The sequence below is a fragment of the Hirundo rustica genome, chromosome 23 (genome assembly GCF_015227805.2).
Source record: "Hirundo rustica isolate bHirRus1 chromosome 23, bHirRus1.pri.v3, whole genome shotgun sequence".
In the NCBI taxonomy this organism is placed as follows: Eukaryota; Metazoa; Chordata; class Aves; order Passeriformes; family Hirundinidae; genus Hirundo; species Hirundo rustica.
In genome coordinates this window covers 5,160,059-5,173,981 of record NC_053472.1, presented here as the reverse complement: position 1 = coordinate 5,173,981, position 13,923 = coordinate 5,160,059, and the positions used below count along the sequence as shown (strand labels likewise).

General features: G+C 64.0%; 2 protein-coding genes across 3 annotated transcripts; one reads left to right on the top strand and one right to left on the bottom strand.

Moving 5' to 3' along the window:
- Window positions 1-3,651: 3,651 nt before the first annotated feature.
- On the top strand, window positions 3,652-7,281 carry RNF26 (ring finger protein 26). The gene has a single exon (XM_040085304.1). The coding sequence runs from the start codon at window positions 3,718-3,720 to the stop codon at window positions 5,086-5,088; it is 1,371 nt and encodes a 456-aa protein (XP_039941238.1). The 5' UTR covers window positions 3,652-3,717; the 3' UTR covers window positions 5,089-7,281.
- Window positions 7,282-11,338: 4,057 nt separating this feature from the next.
- On the bottom strand, window positions 11,339-13,779 carry C1QTNF5 (C1q and TNF related 5). 2 transcript variants are annotated; one of them, XM_040085135.2, is made up of 4 exons: window positions 13,681-13,718; window positions 12,992-13,035; window positions 12,645-12,873; window positions 11,339-12,116 (listed from the first exon to the last, which is right to left on the bottom strand). In XM_040085135.2, the coding sequence occupies exons 3-4, from the start codon at window positions 12,856-12,858 to the stop codon at window positions 11,599-11,601; spliced, it is 732 nt and encodes a 243-aa protein (XP_039941069.1). In that variant the 5' UTR covers window positions 12,859-12,873; window positions 12,992-13,035; window positions 13,681-13,718; the 3' UTR covers window positions 11,339-11,598. The 2 variants fall into 2 exon arrangements, with proteins under 2 accessions (XP_039941069.1, XP_039941068.1); XM_040085134.2 differs by lacking the exon at window positions 12,992-13,035 and having other exon boundaries at window positions 13,681-13,779.
- Between the last annotated feature and the right edge of the window lie 144 nt (window positions 13,780-13,923).

Genomic DNA, 13,923 nt, shown 5'->3' with positions numbered 1-13,923 from the left:
GCCAGCCACCTTATCCAGCTTAGAGCCACTGCCAGGGCACAGGGGGACAGAGGCTGTGGGCTCCCAAGATTTGGAAATGACACTAACAGGGTGGTTTGGGGAAGGCAGGAGCTATTTATAAACTGTCCTTTTCCTTGGGAGCACTTCCGAATCCATCTCCCCCAGCACCGGCCGGAAAAAGGTCCCATTGTGCCGGCGCCGGCTGGGACAGGGCTGGGCACTCACCCACAGTGGGGCAGATGATGGCTCCGGCTGTGGGGTGCAGCGGGGGCTGCCCAGGGGACAGCGAGGGGTCCTGGCCACGCTCACCCAGCGCTTGCCAACGCCACAGCTGCCCGGAGGAGCGGGCAGGAGGAACGGCCCTGCCCTGTGCTCCCTGGCACCCGGCTCTTCCGGCTCCCTGCTGCCAAGGAAGGGAGGAGAAGGCAGGATGGGGACACAGCATCGCTCCCTGGGCTTGCCTGCAGGGATCTCTTCCTCCGGGCTCTGTCTGCAGGGCTCCCCCAGGACGGCTCCTTAGGATCATCTGTGAGGAAGCCTAATGGGACATTAGCCCCGGGCTGGCCCGGCTTTGGGGATCCCTTTGGAGGTTCCCTGTGGAGAGGGGTGGGGACAGCCAAGGACTGGCCGGGATAAGGCAGCAAGCGGAGCACAGGCCTCGTGTCACATCCCCACAGCACTGGGTACACGATGGAGAGCCCAGGGGAACGGTGGGGCTGGGCTGGCCCAAGAGGAATTTCTTCCTGCAGGACGTTCCCATGGAAGAGGACTTGCCTTTCCCAGAGCCGTCTGGCCAGGCTCCAGGAGGAGATAGATATCCCAGCTCCCATCGTGGGGAGCCCTCCAGAAACACGGCCGTGGCTGCTGGGGACACAGGGCTGGGCTCCGTGCGCCTCCAGATCCTTCCCGAGGGCTGTCCCCAGCAGCCCGGGGCTGTTCCCTGCCCACGGGGGACTCCATCACCTGCCCCTCCAAGGCCAGAGGAAGAGCGAGCCACAGTGTCCTGGAGCGGAGCCCGAGTGGGGCCGGGGGATTTTCCGGAGCGGATGCGGCCAAATGAGCCATTGTTCCCGCCTGGGCTGCGAGCACGGGGCTGCAGGCGCCCGCCTCCGGCTGCCCAGTGCTGCCCAGGCCCTGGATCCGCACGGGAGGGCACCCTGGGAATGGTCCCCGCTGCTGGGAGCACGCTGGGAGCGCTGGAGGGATGCCAGCAGGAGCCATGCTCCAGAAATTCCCTCAGGATGTGCCCAAGGAACAAGGGAGGCAGGGCAAGATGCTGGGGCTGGGGGATGCTGCGACACCCAGCCCTGGAGCTGTTGCTTGTCTCCCTCTGCTTCCAGATAAATCCAGAAGGACTCATCACCTGCCAGGGCTGAGGCACTCCCCGGAGCTGGCGTCCTCTGGCTGCTGTTTTTCTGGAACGCGGGGTGAGCTCAGCAGCGGGAAGGCAGCTCGGAGCCGTGATGCAGCAGCCCCGTGGCCGGGCTCGCTGCCAGCGCAGTCGGTGCTGCCCAGCCCCGGGTGTCCCGGCAGGACAGGGAGTCACACACGTGCCGGCCTCGGCGCTCTCGGGGTTGGCTCTGGCGGTCCCAGACAGCAGCAGAGCTCTGTCTGCCCCGTGCCCAGGGAGGCTGAGGAGGGGAGGGGGTCACAAGCGGGGTACAGCCTGTCCTGGTGCCAGCTGCTGCCACGGGCACGGCTGGGAGTGCAGCAGCATCATTCCCAACCTCCAGCAAGCTCACGAACAGCTGCGTGGACTGTCCCTGTGAGGAAGGGTCCCACCCACAGCCCACCTTGTTGGGCAGCTCCCAGAGCTCTGTGAAGGGTTTCCATCCAATCCCCGGTCTCCTCCAGCCAAATCACTGTCCCGACATCAACTGCTACCAGATGTTGCCAGCCCTCTGCACCCCTCCTCGCCCCTGTGCCTGTCTCCTGCAGGTCTGCACGCCCTGGAGCTGGACATCCTACCGGAATGAGAGCGGGCAGGGCTCCCCTCCATCCCACGGAGCACCGGGAAGCCCTGCTCCGGAGCCACGACCTCTGAATGCTGCAGCCGCTGCAGCCCCGGCCCGGCGGTGGGGAGCCCACCATGGCCGGGGATGGGCAGGCACCGGGAGCCAGGAGGGTGGGGCAGGTGCACAGCCGTAGGCAGAGAACGAGTGGAGCACGCCCAGCCCTTGGCTCGGCTCTCTTTTTCCCTTCTCCTCTTTGGGAAAGCGATGAGAAATCCAAACATTACCATAAATGCTGAAAGCATCCTGACTCCGTCACTCCCTGGGGATCCAGGCGCCCGCTGCCTCGGAGCCACAGGGACAGGGCTGGCGGGGGGACAAGACAGCAGGACAGAGCCCAGGCAGGGACAGACAGACACGGACGTGCCACCCTGCCCCGTGCCCTGCTCAGGGGGCACCTGCAGGAAGGTGACCCCAGGTCCCTTTGGGGCTTGTGCCTCGCTGCCCAGGGTTTGGTGCTTCCCTCCTTGGCCCCACACTGGTCGGAGCCTCCTGGGCTGCACGTGGCTTTCCTGTGGGTCATCATCCACTGCACTCCCCCTCTCCTTCCTTAAAAAGCCTTGGGCTTCAGGGCTGGATTTTCCTGAACTTGTCATTGCCATCAGGGCAGCAGGGCTGGACCATCCCCTGGGGCACGGCAGAGCAAAGGCCGGAGGCTTTGACGGCCCCACGCCCTGGCTGGGATCCAGCACAGAGGGCAGGACCTGCTCCAGGGCTGTAACCTTGGTCTGAGCCATGGCTTTATGTTCAAACCTCCTGCAGGAAACTGCTTGGCTGGGTGTCCCTGGGCTGACTGTGTCCCAAAGAGGCTCAGGGGATCCCGCTGGCAAGGACACACCTTCCCTGTGCCAGGGCTGAGGCTGGCACAAACTCACCTCCTGCATGGACACTGCAGGCGGTGGGACCCCTGGGCTGTTTGGAACCAGGCTGAGGGGCTGCTATCAAACCCTGCCCATCCCGTGCACTCTGCCTGCTCTGTCCTGGCTCCCGAACCCCATCCCATCGCCCCATGCCTTGTCCCAAGTCCCTCTGCAGCTCCCCTGGAGCTCCTTTAGGTACTGGAAGAAGCTCCAAGGTCTCCTCCTCCTTCTTTTCTCCAAGCTGGACAGCCGCAGCTCTGCCAGCCTGTCTCCAGAGCAGAGCTGCTGCGCCCCCTGAGCATCCCTGTGCCCTCCTCTGGGAGTGGTGGGCCAAGGGGGAATGGCTTCCCACGAACAGGGGGCAGAGTTAGATGGGATATTGGGAGGAAAATCCTCCCTGTGAGGGTGGGGAGGCCCTGGCACAGCGTGCCCAGGGGAGCTGTGGCTGCTCCTGGATCCCTGGAAGTGTCCAAGGCCAGGTTGGATTGTGCTTGGATCAGTGTGGGATATTGGAAGGCGTCCCTGCGCCATGAGCTTTTCCACCAAGAGATAGGGAATTACCCCGATAACCTTCATCCTGCAGTTAAAAAACTGCAAAAACCGATGGGTCCGGGCTAACGGGCGCTACCGGCCCTTTAAACGAACGGCACCGGGCGCGGCCAAGCGCTCGCCTCCGCTGAGGCCCCGCCCCCGCCGCGTCCTGCGAACCGCCCAATGGGGGCCGAGCGCAGCCGCAGCCCCCGCCGCTGATTGGCCGAGCCCCGCACGGCGGCGGCTGCCAAGATGGCTGCGCCCATGGCGGAGGGGCCCCGCGGCTGAGCTGCCGTACGGGCCCCGCGGGGACCATGGACGTGCTGTTCGCGCTGCTCCGCGGGCTGCGCCTGCTGTTCGACCTGCTGCTGCTGGTGCTCGACCTCAACTTCTTCCTGGTGTCCTCGCTGGTGTCCGCGCTGCTGTGGCTGCTGGCCGCGGCCTCCAGCCTGCCCGCGGCCGCGGCCGCCGCGGCGGTGGCGTGCTGGGATGCGCTGGCGCTGCTGCGCGGGTGCTGCGGGGCCATGGAGGGCATGCGGGCGGCCGGGCACCTGGCGTCGCACCTGGTGTCGCACGCGGCGCTGCGGGCCCGGGAGCTGGCGCAGCGAGGGCTGGGCGCCGTGCTGGGCTGCGGGCAGGCGCTGTGCCGGCAGCTGTGCGAGGCGCTGGCCATCGGCACCAGCCTGCTGATGTACCTGGCCAACAGCCTGGTGAACGTGTGTCTCATCGGCGCGCAGAACCTCTTCACGCTGCTCGCCGCCCTCTGGGACTCGCTGGCCGGGCCCGTCGTTAGGCTGGCCGAGCTGCTGGCCGCCTTCCTGGCGCACGTGTCCAGCGGCGCCATCGCCGTGTCCATCCTGCTGTGGTCGCCCTGCCAGATTGCCTTCGAGCTGCTCTGCTCCGCCACCGACCTCTTCATCAGCATCTTCTTCGTCAACGTTTACGGCCTGGGCTTGCTGCTGCTCATCGTGGCGGTCGGTGCCTTCGTGTTCAACCCCGGGCTGCTGTGGACGCTGACGGGATACCTGCTGGACTACTTCCACACGCTGCCCTCCCTCCGCCGCCTGCGGCGGGACGTCTGGCGGCTCTACCAGGTGGCCGTGCTGACCCTGGGCGTGGCCATGACCTCCCAGCCCTGGCGCAGGCTGGTGGACTGGATCCTGCAGGTGACCGACTGGAGCCTGCAGGTGACCAACTGGAGCCGGGGAGGCAGGATGGTGAACCAGGGCAGTGACCAGCGCCGCGCCGTGCCTGCCCCCAGAGCCCCGGCCGCCGGCAGGGTCACCCCGGGCCAGCAGCCGGCCCAGCAGGAGGAGCAGCCGGATGCAGGGCAGGGCCCACAGCCACGTCCTGCTCTGAGCCGTGCTGGGACACGTCACCAGGCACCCAGGGATGAGCCGGGCACGTCCTGGTGGAAGGCCCCGAGGAAGCAGCAGCTGAACGCGACAGCCGGGAATGCTGAGGGAGCCCCCGACAACGACCCCTGGGTGCTGCTGAAAGAACAGGAGGAGCGGAAGAAATGCGTCATCTGCCAGGACCAGACCAAGACGGTCCTGCTGCTGCCCTGCAGGCACCTGTGCCTGTGCCAGGAGTGCACGGAGGTGCTCCTGCAGCAGGACATCTACCAGCGCAACTGCCCCCTGTGCCGCCAGGTGATCCTGCAGACCCTCAACGTGTACCTGTGAGCCCGCGGGGGGCTTGGGCTGTTTTCCCAGGAGGTCAAGGACACCCCTGTGTGCACTTCCCAGGGCTGCCAGGAGCAGCTTCCAAAGGACTGTGGATGGTGCTGGAAGGGCAGAACGCTGTGGGGTGTCTGCTGGTCACATTTGCTGCCTAACTAGGTTGTAGCTCTTGCTAGCAAGCACAATACTGATCTCTGCAGCAGGCTGGAAGAGTTACCTGTTTTTTTCTTGACAACTTTTGCTGTTTCAGGGCCTGTTGCCTCGAGTCTGCAGCCTGAGATCCAAAGCAGAGCGCAGAAAAATGCTCTGGTAGCCAAAGCTGATGGAAAGGTTAAAGGCTGTGCCCTCCTGGCAATCACAGGGGCTGGTGCAAGGTAAAGGAGGGTTTTTTTCCCAGGGTCTCACTAGAAAATTACCTGGCAGGCTGCATCCAGGCCTGTTTCCTCCTCCCACCATCCAAGCGGAGGAGCTCCGTGGGAAAAGGGAAGCGTGCCGTGGGAAAAGGGAAGAGTGCCCTGTTTGCAAGGTCCAGGGAGAGCAAGGAGCACACTTGAGTTTTTTCAGTGTTTGCTGAACCTGGCTCTCAGCTGGAGAGGCTTTCTGAGGTACTTCATCACCTCAGCGGCTTTGCTTTTTGAGGGATCTCGCTTGCCAGGACAGCGTGGAGCTGTGATGAACTCGGGCTCCCTGCAGAGCTCAGCGTTGCTGCTGCTTCCACGCATCACCTATGCAAGACTAGCGAGCACACGTCAGGTTACCTGCACGGCCAGGCTGGGGGGAGTCACTCCTCCTGCAGGGCTGCTGGTGCTGCTTGGGGAACTCGAGGAGTGGCCGCCCGCCGGTGCTCCCAGCCCTGGCAGCAGCACCAGCCCGGATTTGAGCTGAGGCTGGAGAATCCTCTCCAAAACCCCACACATCTGTGGGCTAAGAGTGCCATGGAACAGGGAGGGTCACTCCAGAGCTTGCTGGCTCCTTCCTAGGCTGGGCTGGCTGGAGGGAGGAACTCTGGGAGGAGAGGGAGCACCCCAAAGCTCCTGGGAGCTCACAGACATTCCAGCTCCAGGCGCAGTCTCTGCACATCCGCAGTTGTGCGCGTGGAGCAGTACCAGGACCACGGATATCTCGGATCAGGGCAGGGCTGTACTGTTGTTTTGTCTTGTTGTCTGTCACCAGTGTAGCTGCTTCCATTCAGAAGTGTCCCCCGAAATCCAGCGAGGGCCTCCATCCCATCCTGGCTGGGGGAGCCCTGAGATGGCTCATCCCAGCTTGGGCAACCAGCACCATTCCAAGAAATCTCTGGGCTGCAAGAGGGCCTTGCACTAAGAAGCTTTTCCTTTTCCAGCTGCTTGCCTGAGGTCAGCCACACGCCACAGCCAATTTTGGCTGGAGCCAAACCAGAGAGAGTTTTGACTCTGGACTGCAAGCCAAGAGCCTGAGGGCAGCTGGCATGGTTTTCCTTCTATTTTCCTTCTTGATTAGCAATTTAAGCCAAAACAGAGGCAGCAGAGAGGCCAGGCTGTGCTGGGAGCTATAAAGCTGAGCTCTAGCAAGGAACTGTCTTCTTGCTGAGTGGCTTTGCTCGGAAAGGCACTGCCAGGGCTGCTTGCTCCCGCATTTCCTGGGAGCTGGAAGGATTCCCTGGGCCAAACCAGGCTGCTGAGCACTAATGGGTGTTAGAAGGGCTCTAAGCTGCTTCCACTCCATTTCAAAGGGATGCAAAGCTCCCCATTGCTCAACCTCTTGCCCCTGTGCCTCCCCACACACCTCCCTCATGTTAATGTTGGCTCTCTCCAGCCACCAACACTTGGGAGCAGCCAAACCCTCACTAGAGAAGTGAGTGTGAGCCCAGGCTCTGGCTTGTCCCAGGCACTTGCAGAGGAGTCAGGGAGCTGGAGTCACTCAGGGGTGGGATTGTGGCCCTGGCCACAGGCAGCAGCATTCCCGTGGGACCAGCTCATGGATCAGGGAATGCAACATTCCCTACATGAGTTAGAGTGGGAGAGAAGGGACACCTCCCCAGAACTGCAGTTTGTTCCCTTAACCCCTTTTTTTTTTATTTTTTTTTATTATTATTATAGCAGTCACGCTTGTTTGTTTAGGGCCTGTTTGCTGTTTATAAGAGAAGGCTTTGCCTTAAGTTTAACTCTTTGCACTATGGACTAGGTACTGAGCAGATTAAAATCTCCTTTACCAAAAGCTGGGCCCTGCCTCGTTCTTGGGAAGGCTTTTCTGTGGAAATGTGTGTTTGTGTCTCCTTTACCCACCCCTGGACTCCAGGGAGAGCCCATCCCTCCCCACAAAGGCTCAACATCACCTACGAGGGGTCAGGGGTGTTTGCCCCCAGAAAAGCAGTGCTGCAGGATACCCTGGAGCCTGCAGGCTGCAGCACGGGGAAAATCCAGCAGCCAGGAGATGAATTTACACCCAAACCCACCCTGGGTGGGCTTTTCAGAGCTGACAGCCCCTGATTCCTGCTCTGCCAACCCAAGAGGAGATGTGGATATACCACACCAGGGGACAGGCAGGAGGGGCTGGGGTTTCCCAGCGTGTTCCAGGCTGGCAGGAACATGCTGGGACATGTTCATTCCTGTTCCTGCACCTCTCTGGTGCCTCAGTGTCCTGTGCCAGACTGTCCCTGCGATGGAGGCAGCACAGGGCTGGGTCTTGCCTTGCAGGGAGGCTGTGGCAGGCTCAGGGTTATCGTGAGCAGATGCATTTGCTGCGCCAGGAGCTACTCCCTGGCTGGGATCTGTGCTCCTGGCAGGTTGCTTTGTGCTTTTAAGCACTCTCTGCTTCCCCAGCATCCTCATAAATTGTTTGGAAAAGCGGCTCAGGACCCTGATGGGCAGAGACTCCAGGAGTCCTGGCTTGCCCTGCCCTGGCTGGGCCGTGCCAGCAAAGTGGCTCATTTTAATCAGGATGGAAACCAAGAGCGGGGAGATGGGAGCTGCTGGGAGGCCAGGAAGAGGCAGATACCTGCTCAGGCACAGGGAGGAGGGCAGTGCTGGCAGATGGGTGATAACTGGGCAAACTGAGGCACTTCTCTTGCTCCCAGGGTGTGACCCAAGGCTGGCTGGGCACCTGGGGAGGCTGCAGAGGGGGCAGGAGGGTGGGATCAGCAGGGGTATGCCTGCCTCTGCCGTGCCCTCCACGGGCAGGATGCTCCCAGCCCAGCATCCCCGGCAGGGCATGGGAAGGGTTTCAGCCACCTCAGGCCACTGCGGCCGAGCTTTCCCAGAGAGGACAGGATGTGCAGGACACAGCCCTCCCCCGGGAGCCATCCTAAACACACTTGGCTCAATCTCTGCTCAGGCAGCCTTGCAATTACAGGAGGAAAATGCAACCACCTCTCTGCTGATGGACAAAGTCCCTGAGCCCTGCCTGCCCTGGCACTTTGGTTTTTTGGTGCAGGCTGCACAGCCTGGGCAGCAGACACGCTCGCAGGGCACTCCAGGGCAGAAGATTTGGAGTCCTGGGGGTATTCCCTGCTCCAGACGGCGCTTGGGAGGCTCCCACACGAGCCAAGCGGGCCGCTCCCAGCTCATCAAAGCGCCGAGACCCTTCCCCAAGGAGGGAGGAGCGCGGTGCTGCCGGGCGAGCTCAGTTTAGGAACGCCGGGGTGGTCGGCTCTGACAGCCCGCTGAAAGCAGGAGCCCCCGGGCGCGGAGAAAATCCCTTTGTCAGCCCAGCTGCAGCTTCCCCGCCCTAATGACGGGCTCGTCACGGCCCGGGGACAAGAGGCACGCTGTGCCGGGCAGCAGGGAGCGGGCGGGCCAGCCGGGAGCGCAGATGTGGCACAGCAGGAGCGGGGAATGATCCCCGGCCGGGAGGGAGGGAGGGAGGGAGGGAGGGAGGGAGCAGGTGAGGGTCGGCAGCAGAACCACGGGGAGCCTTTGGGATGCTGCCGGCACCAGCTTGGTCTCTCATTAGTGCCCCGGCACAGGGAGCCTCAGCAGCTCCCCGGACACAGCCGCGGTGCCGGGGCAGCCTCAGGGACACGGAGGGGCTCAGGCTGGCGGGGACATGGAGGTGGCCCAGCCTAGAGCAGCTTGCACGGTTCTGAGGACAGCGGGGTTCCCGATGTCTCAGTGCGGGGAGACTCTCCCGCCCCTCTGAGCAGGGTTTGACCAGCATGGAGGCATTGCCACCTCTCATCCCTGCGTCTGGAGTTTCCTTCATCCTCCTGGACACCTCCCCAAGGACATCCCTGAAGGAGCCGGGGTCTGCTCTCCTGAAATCCAGGCTTGCAGTCCTTTTCTTGCCCACCCCGCCCCCACGGGAGCAGGGATTGTCCCCTCCCCTGCAATTCCCAGGTTAAAGGTCTCCTTACCGGGTCAGCAGTCCTGAAGGTGCCTGGGCGTGTTCCCTGCACCTCCTCAGCGATGAGGCCTCTGAACCCGGGCCATAACCAAACTTTTGGGTGGAGCAGGAGCCGTCCTGCTGCTGCCAGGAGTCACCAGGCCACCCTTCAGCACTGGGGGCATTTCCACGCTCTGACACCCTGAGCACTGTGCAGCTGTAGGGTCTCAGAGATGATCCAGTCGATCTCCGGTGCCTGCTGACCTCCTCAGGTGACCTTGGAGTGCCAAAGACGCCGGTGCTGCTCCGAAAAGCGGTGCTGACATTTATTTTTGTTTCTAAAAACCCACAAAGCAACCACAAAACCCTCAAAAGAAACAACAAAACAACCCAGCTGCCGCCTTTGTCAGCTGTACTGCAGCTGTACCTGTGGGCTCGGCCTGGCTCTTATATAGGCTTCTCTCTTGCCCTGGCTGAGGGATGCTGGCCCCTCCCTATAACCTGGGCTCAGCTGGAATAGGGTCTCCAAGCGCTCCTAACTGAGGGGGAAGCTGGCAGAGCTCGTCAAAAGCAGCTGGAGCTTACCAGGAACTTGTCAAAGTCTCCTGTGGCTCCCTTTCCCTTTCCCTTTCCTTGCCCTCTTCCTCATCCTCCCTAGGCAGCAGCAGACACCTCACGTTCTCACAGGATCCCAAAGTGTCCTCACAACCCAGAGCATCCCAAAAGAAGCAGAGCCCACAAGCTGCTGTGTCAAGCACCGTGGCTGCCTGTGCTGGCCGAGCTTCCCCCACATCGTGACAGGGACCAGGGAATGCTCCCAGCCCCCACACACCTCCAGAAAATTCCCTTTCCTCCTCCCAGCACAGCCATCGATCTGCTCTGCAGTGTTGTTTGCCCCCCGAGCAGCTCTGCTTACAGAAGAAGCCATCTCCAACCCAAACAGAGGCTTCGGCTGCAGCCCGACCCCGGGGCTGGCTGAGGGTCCTGAGGGGTGGCTCCAGCAGAGCCCCCCTGTCCCCCAAAGGGGCACGAGGTGTCACCCCTTCTCCTGACACCTCCACAGGTCCCCACGGGTGGCCCTGGCAGGTTGCAGTGATGTCCCCAGTCCCGGGATGGGGGTTCCCTCGGGGGTGGCACTGAGGGCAGTGAGTTGGCACGGGGGCACACGGGTGTCCCCACGGCTGCTGAGCTGAGCAGGGACACGGGGGTTCGCCCACGCCCATGGGCACAGCTGCAGTCCTGGGGGGTCCGGCCGGCACAGATGGGGGATCCGGGGCGGGCAGGGGTGGGTGTCCGGCTGTGTACGCGGCTGGGGAGCTCTGCAAGGTCCCGCTGGCACGGCCAGGAGAAGAGCCGGTCCCGGCCGGCACCCGACAGCCGGGCAGGGCAGCGTCCCAAGCCCATGAAGGGGTTCTGCCGCTGGCCAAGAGCCCCCACCCCGGCCGGTCCCCTCAGGGACCTATTTTGGGCAAGGAATGAGGAAGCTCTTCATTCCCCTGCTAAAAATAGCGACCTTTCCCAGCGGCGGGTCACGGCTTCCACTGGGGCGGGGGTCGGGCACGGGGGGAGGCTCCGCAAGCCCCGCTCGGGGACCGACGGGCCACCCCCGGACCCGTGGCGATCCGCTCCCCCCGGGGTGGCCCTGACGGCATCGGGACCCTCCCATCCGGCCAGACTCGTTCCTCGGGGGGACCCCGGTGGTGCTCCCGCCGCTCTCCCGAGCCTCGGGGAGGCGCCGGGGGCTGGCGCAGCGCGGCTCTCGCGGCTCAAGGACGCCGATGCCACCATCTAGTGGCTCTCGCTGGGACATCCCGACACGGCGGCCCCGGCCCGGAACCCCCGAGGCAGGGCTGCGCAGCCCCCTCCGCCCTCGGGGGTGCCGGGGCACGGGCAGGGCGCAGAGGCAGGCGGCACACGCGTAGCTGAGCAGCCTTTATTGAGGGGAGGGGTGGGACGGGACCCGCGGGACGGGCTCCTGGCCCCTCGGCACGGCTTGCCCTGCCCTGGCACCGCGGGATGACAGCGCTGCTCCAGGGGTGCTCCCCGCCCTGGCACAGGGAAGGCTTCTCCGCCCTGAGCAGGGCAGGGTCCCGCTGCCCCGGATCCCACCACGCTGCTGGCTGGGAAGGGGCACCTGGCTGGGAAGGGGCACCTGGATGGGAAGGGGCACCTGGATGGGAAGGGGCACCTGCCCGGCCCCGTCCGCAGCCGAGCTCAGGCGAACACGGCGGAGTTTTGCCAGTAGGAATAGACGAGGAAGCCGGTGAAGGTGCTATCCGTCTTGACGCTGGCGTAGAAGCCGATGTAGTCCCCCACGCCCACCTGCACCCACACCTCGTCCTCGGGCTCCAGGCGGACCAGGGTGCCCCCCGAGAGCGAGGTGGGCTTGGGCCAGTTGCCGTAGTACTGGAAGAAGGAGGCGATGGAGTGGCCGTTCTTCATGATGTCGAACTGCAGGCTGGTGCGGTACACGGTGGCGTGCACGGCGAAGTAATACAGCCCGGGCACCTCGCAGGTGAACTTGCCCGTGGCCGGGTCGTAGTGGCCCTGCTCGTTGATGAGCACCACGTCGAAGAGGATGGGCTGGTCGGCCAGGGGAGGGCTGCGGGACTCGGAGCGCTTGGCGCTGAAGGCGGAGCGGGGAGCCACGGCGCACTCGCCCTGAGCCCCCTTCTCACCGTGCAGCCCGTCCACGCCGGGGCTGCCCACCTCCCCGCGGGGACCGGGCACTCCTGAGACGGGCGGGAGGGGACAGGGTCACCTCTAAGTCACCGACGCAGCTCCTCCACCCCTCCCGCCCAGCCCCAATTCCACCGGGGATTCCCTGCCGCAGCCAGGGCGCTGCGTGAGGAAGCAGCACGAGCGGGGAGGGCCGGGTGTGTAATTTAGCACAGCATCAAACAAGTCCTTGGAGAAACCCCCAGAGGCTGGGAGAAAGCCCAGCCCAGGAGCCAGGGCAGGGATGATGCAAATCCTGGTGGTCCCCCCTAAAGCAGGGCTGGAAGAGAGGGGTGGCATCGGGGATGGGGACAAACGCAGCTTGACCGGTGACAGGGAGCCGCTGCCTTGTACAGGAACACAGGAGCACCACAGGCAGGGCCGAAGGGCTGCTGGTGGCATGGGAGGGGCGTTCATGAAGGATTCATTCTCCCTTTGGCAAGCTGTGCCAGCATGCAGGACTCACCCCCTGGCATGAGGGTGTTCCCCACGGGCAGGGAATGGCAAATCCCCCTGCCCAGCTGGGATCTCTCCTTTCTTACCGGGAGGGCCCATCTCGCCCTTCTCCCCGGGCATGCCCGTGGCTCCGTCCCGGCCATCGCGTCCGTCTCTGCCTGGCAAACCCTGGCCCCCGTGCAGGCCCGGGGTCCCCGGGATGCCCGGCTGCCCTGAGCACAGCCCAGGGATCTTGTTGTCTTCAATCTGCAAGGACCTGGCGATGAGCCCGAGGAGGAAGAGGAAGGAGAGCTGCTTCATCTTGTCCTGGAGGGGCTGGAAGGGGGCAGAGAAGGATCGCAGCTCTGAGGACAACAGTGAAGAGGGTTGGGAGTGCTTGGCAGGGAGTGTGGGGGGTCAGCAGGGGACATTCCCCCCCTTCTTTTCCCTTTACCTTTTGGGCTGCTCCCCTCAGCGAGGCCCCGGTGCTGCCTGCACCTGCCACAGCGTCCCCGTGGCCCGTGAGCCATCACATCATCCTGCAGCCGTGGGACAGCTCAGGGTGGCTGTGGGGTGTGGCTGTAGGGCCAGGGGCTGTGGCAGTGCCTTTGTGTGCGTGGCTGGGGGCTCTTTGGGGCGGGCACTGCCCCATCACTCCCAGCTATGGGGGAACGCACAGGGGGATTTCGGGGTGTCAGCCGCCGAGCTGTGAGCGTGCCTGGGGTGGGGTTGTTGCCTCTCGGGGGGTTGGCGGTGGGGCGGCAGCTCGGGGAACGGCGGGGCTGTGCCGTGGCCCTGCCCTTGGCAGCATCCCGGCTGCCGGCGGCTCCGCTCCACCCCGGGCCGGCTCCCCGGGGCACGGCTGGCTGCAGCATCCCCGGCCGTGCCGGACCGCCCCGCCGCCGGGACCACCCCCCTGCCCGGGCTGCCCCCAGCCCTTCCACAGCAGCGCAACGAGGGCTGAGCCCCCAGGGCCAGCGCTGGCCCCCTCCCGGTGGCCTTGACCCAGAAAAGCTGCTCTCTTCCCCCTCCGCGACGGCAACAAAGAGGAAAAGGAGGAGAAAAGTGTCTCTTCTCCGCCCAGGCGCCGGAGCCAGGAAGCCAGGGAGTCCCGGCTCCCCTCGGCTGGGTATCCCCACTCACTGCGATCCCGCGGTTCCCGTCCCGGGATCTCGCTGCTCCTGCTGTGGAAGGGCTGAGGCTCTTCCTGGCCACTTGGCTCTGACGAAGGCCCTGAGAGAGGCAGCCTCTCCACCCCCCCTCCTCCCCACGTCTCTCCTCCCAAACTCCAAAGGAAATCAAGGGCCTTGGGAGCCAAAAGCTACAAGACAAGGGGAAAAAGAAAAATAATCCCATGATGTCGGAAGTGCTGTAAGCAGGGGGAAG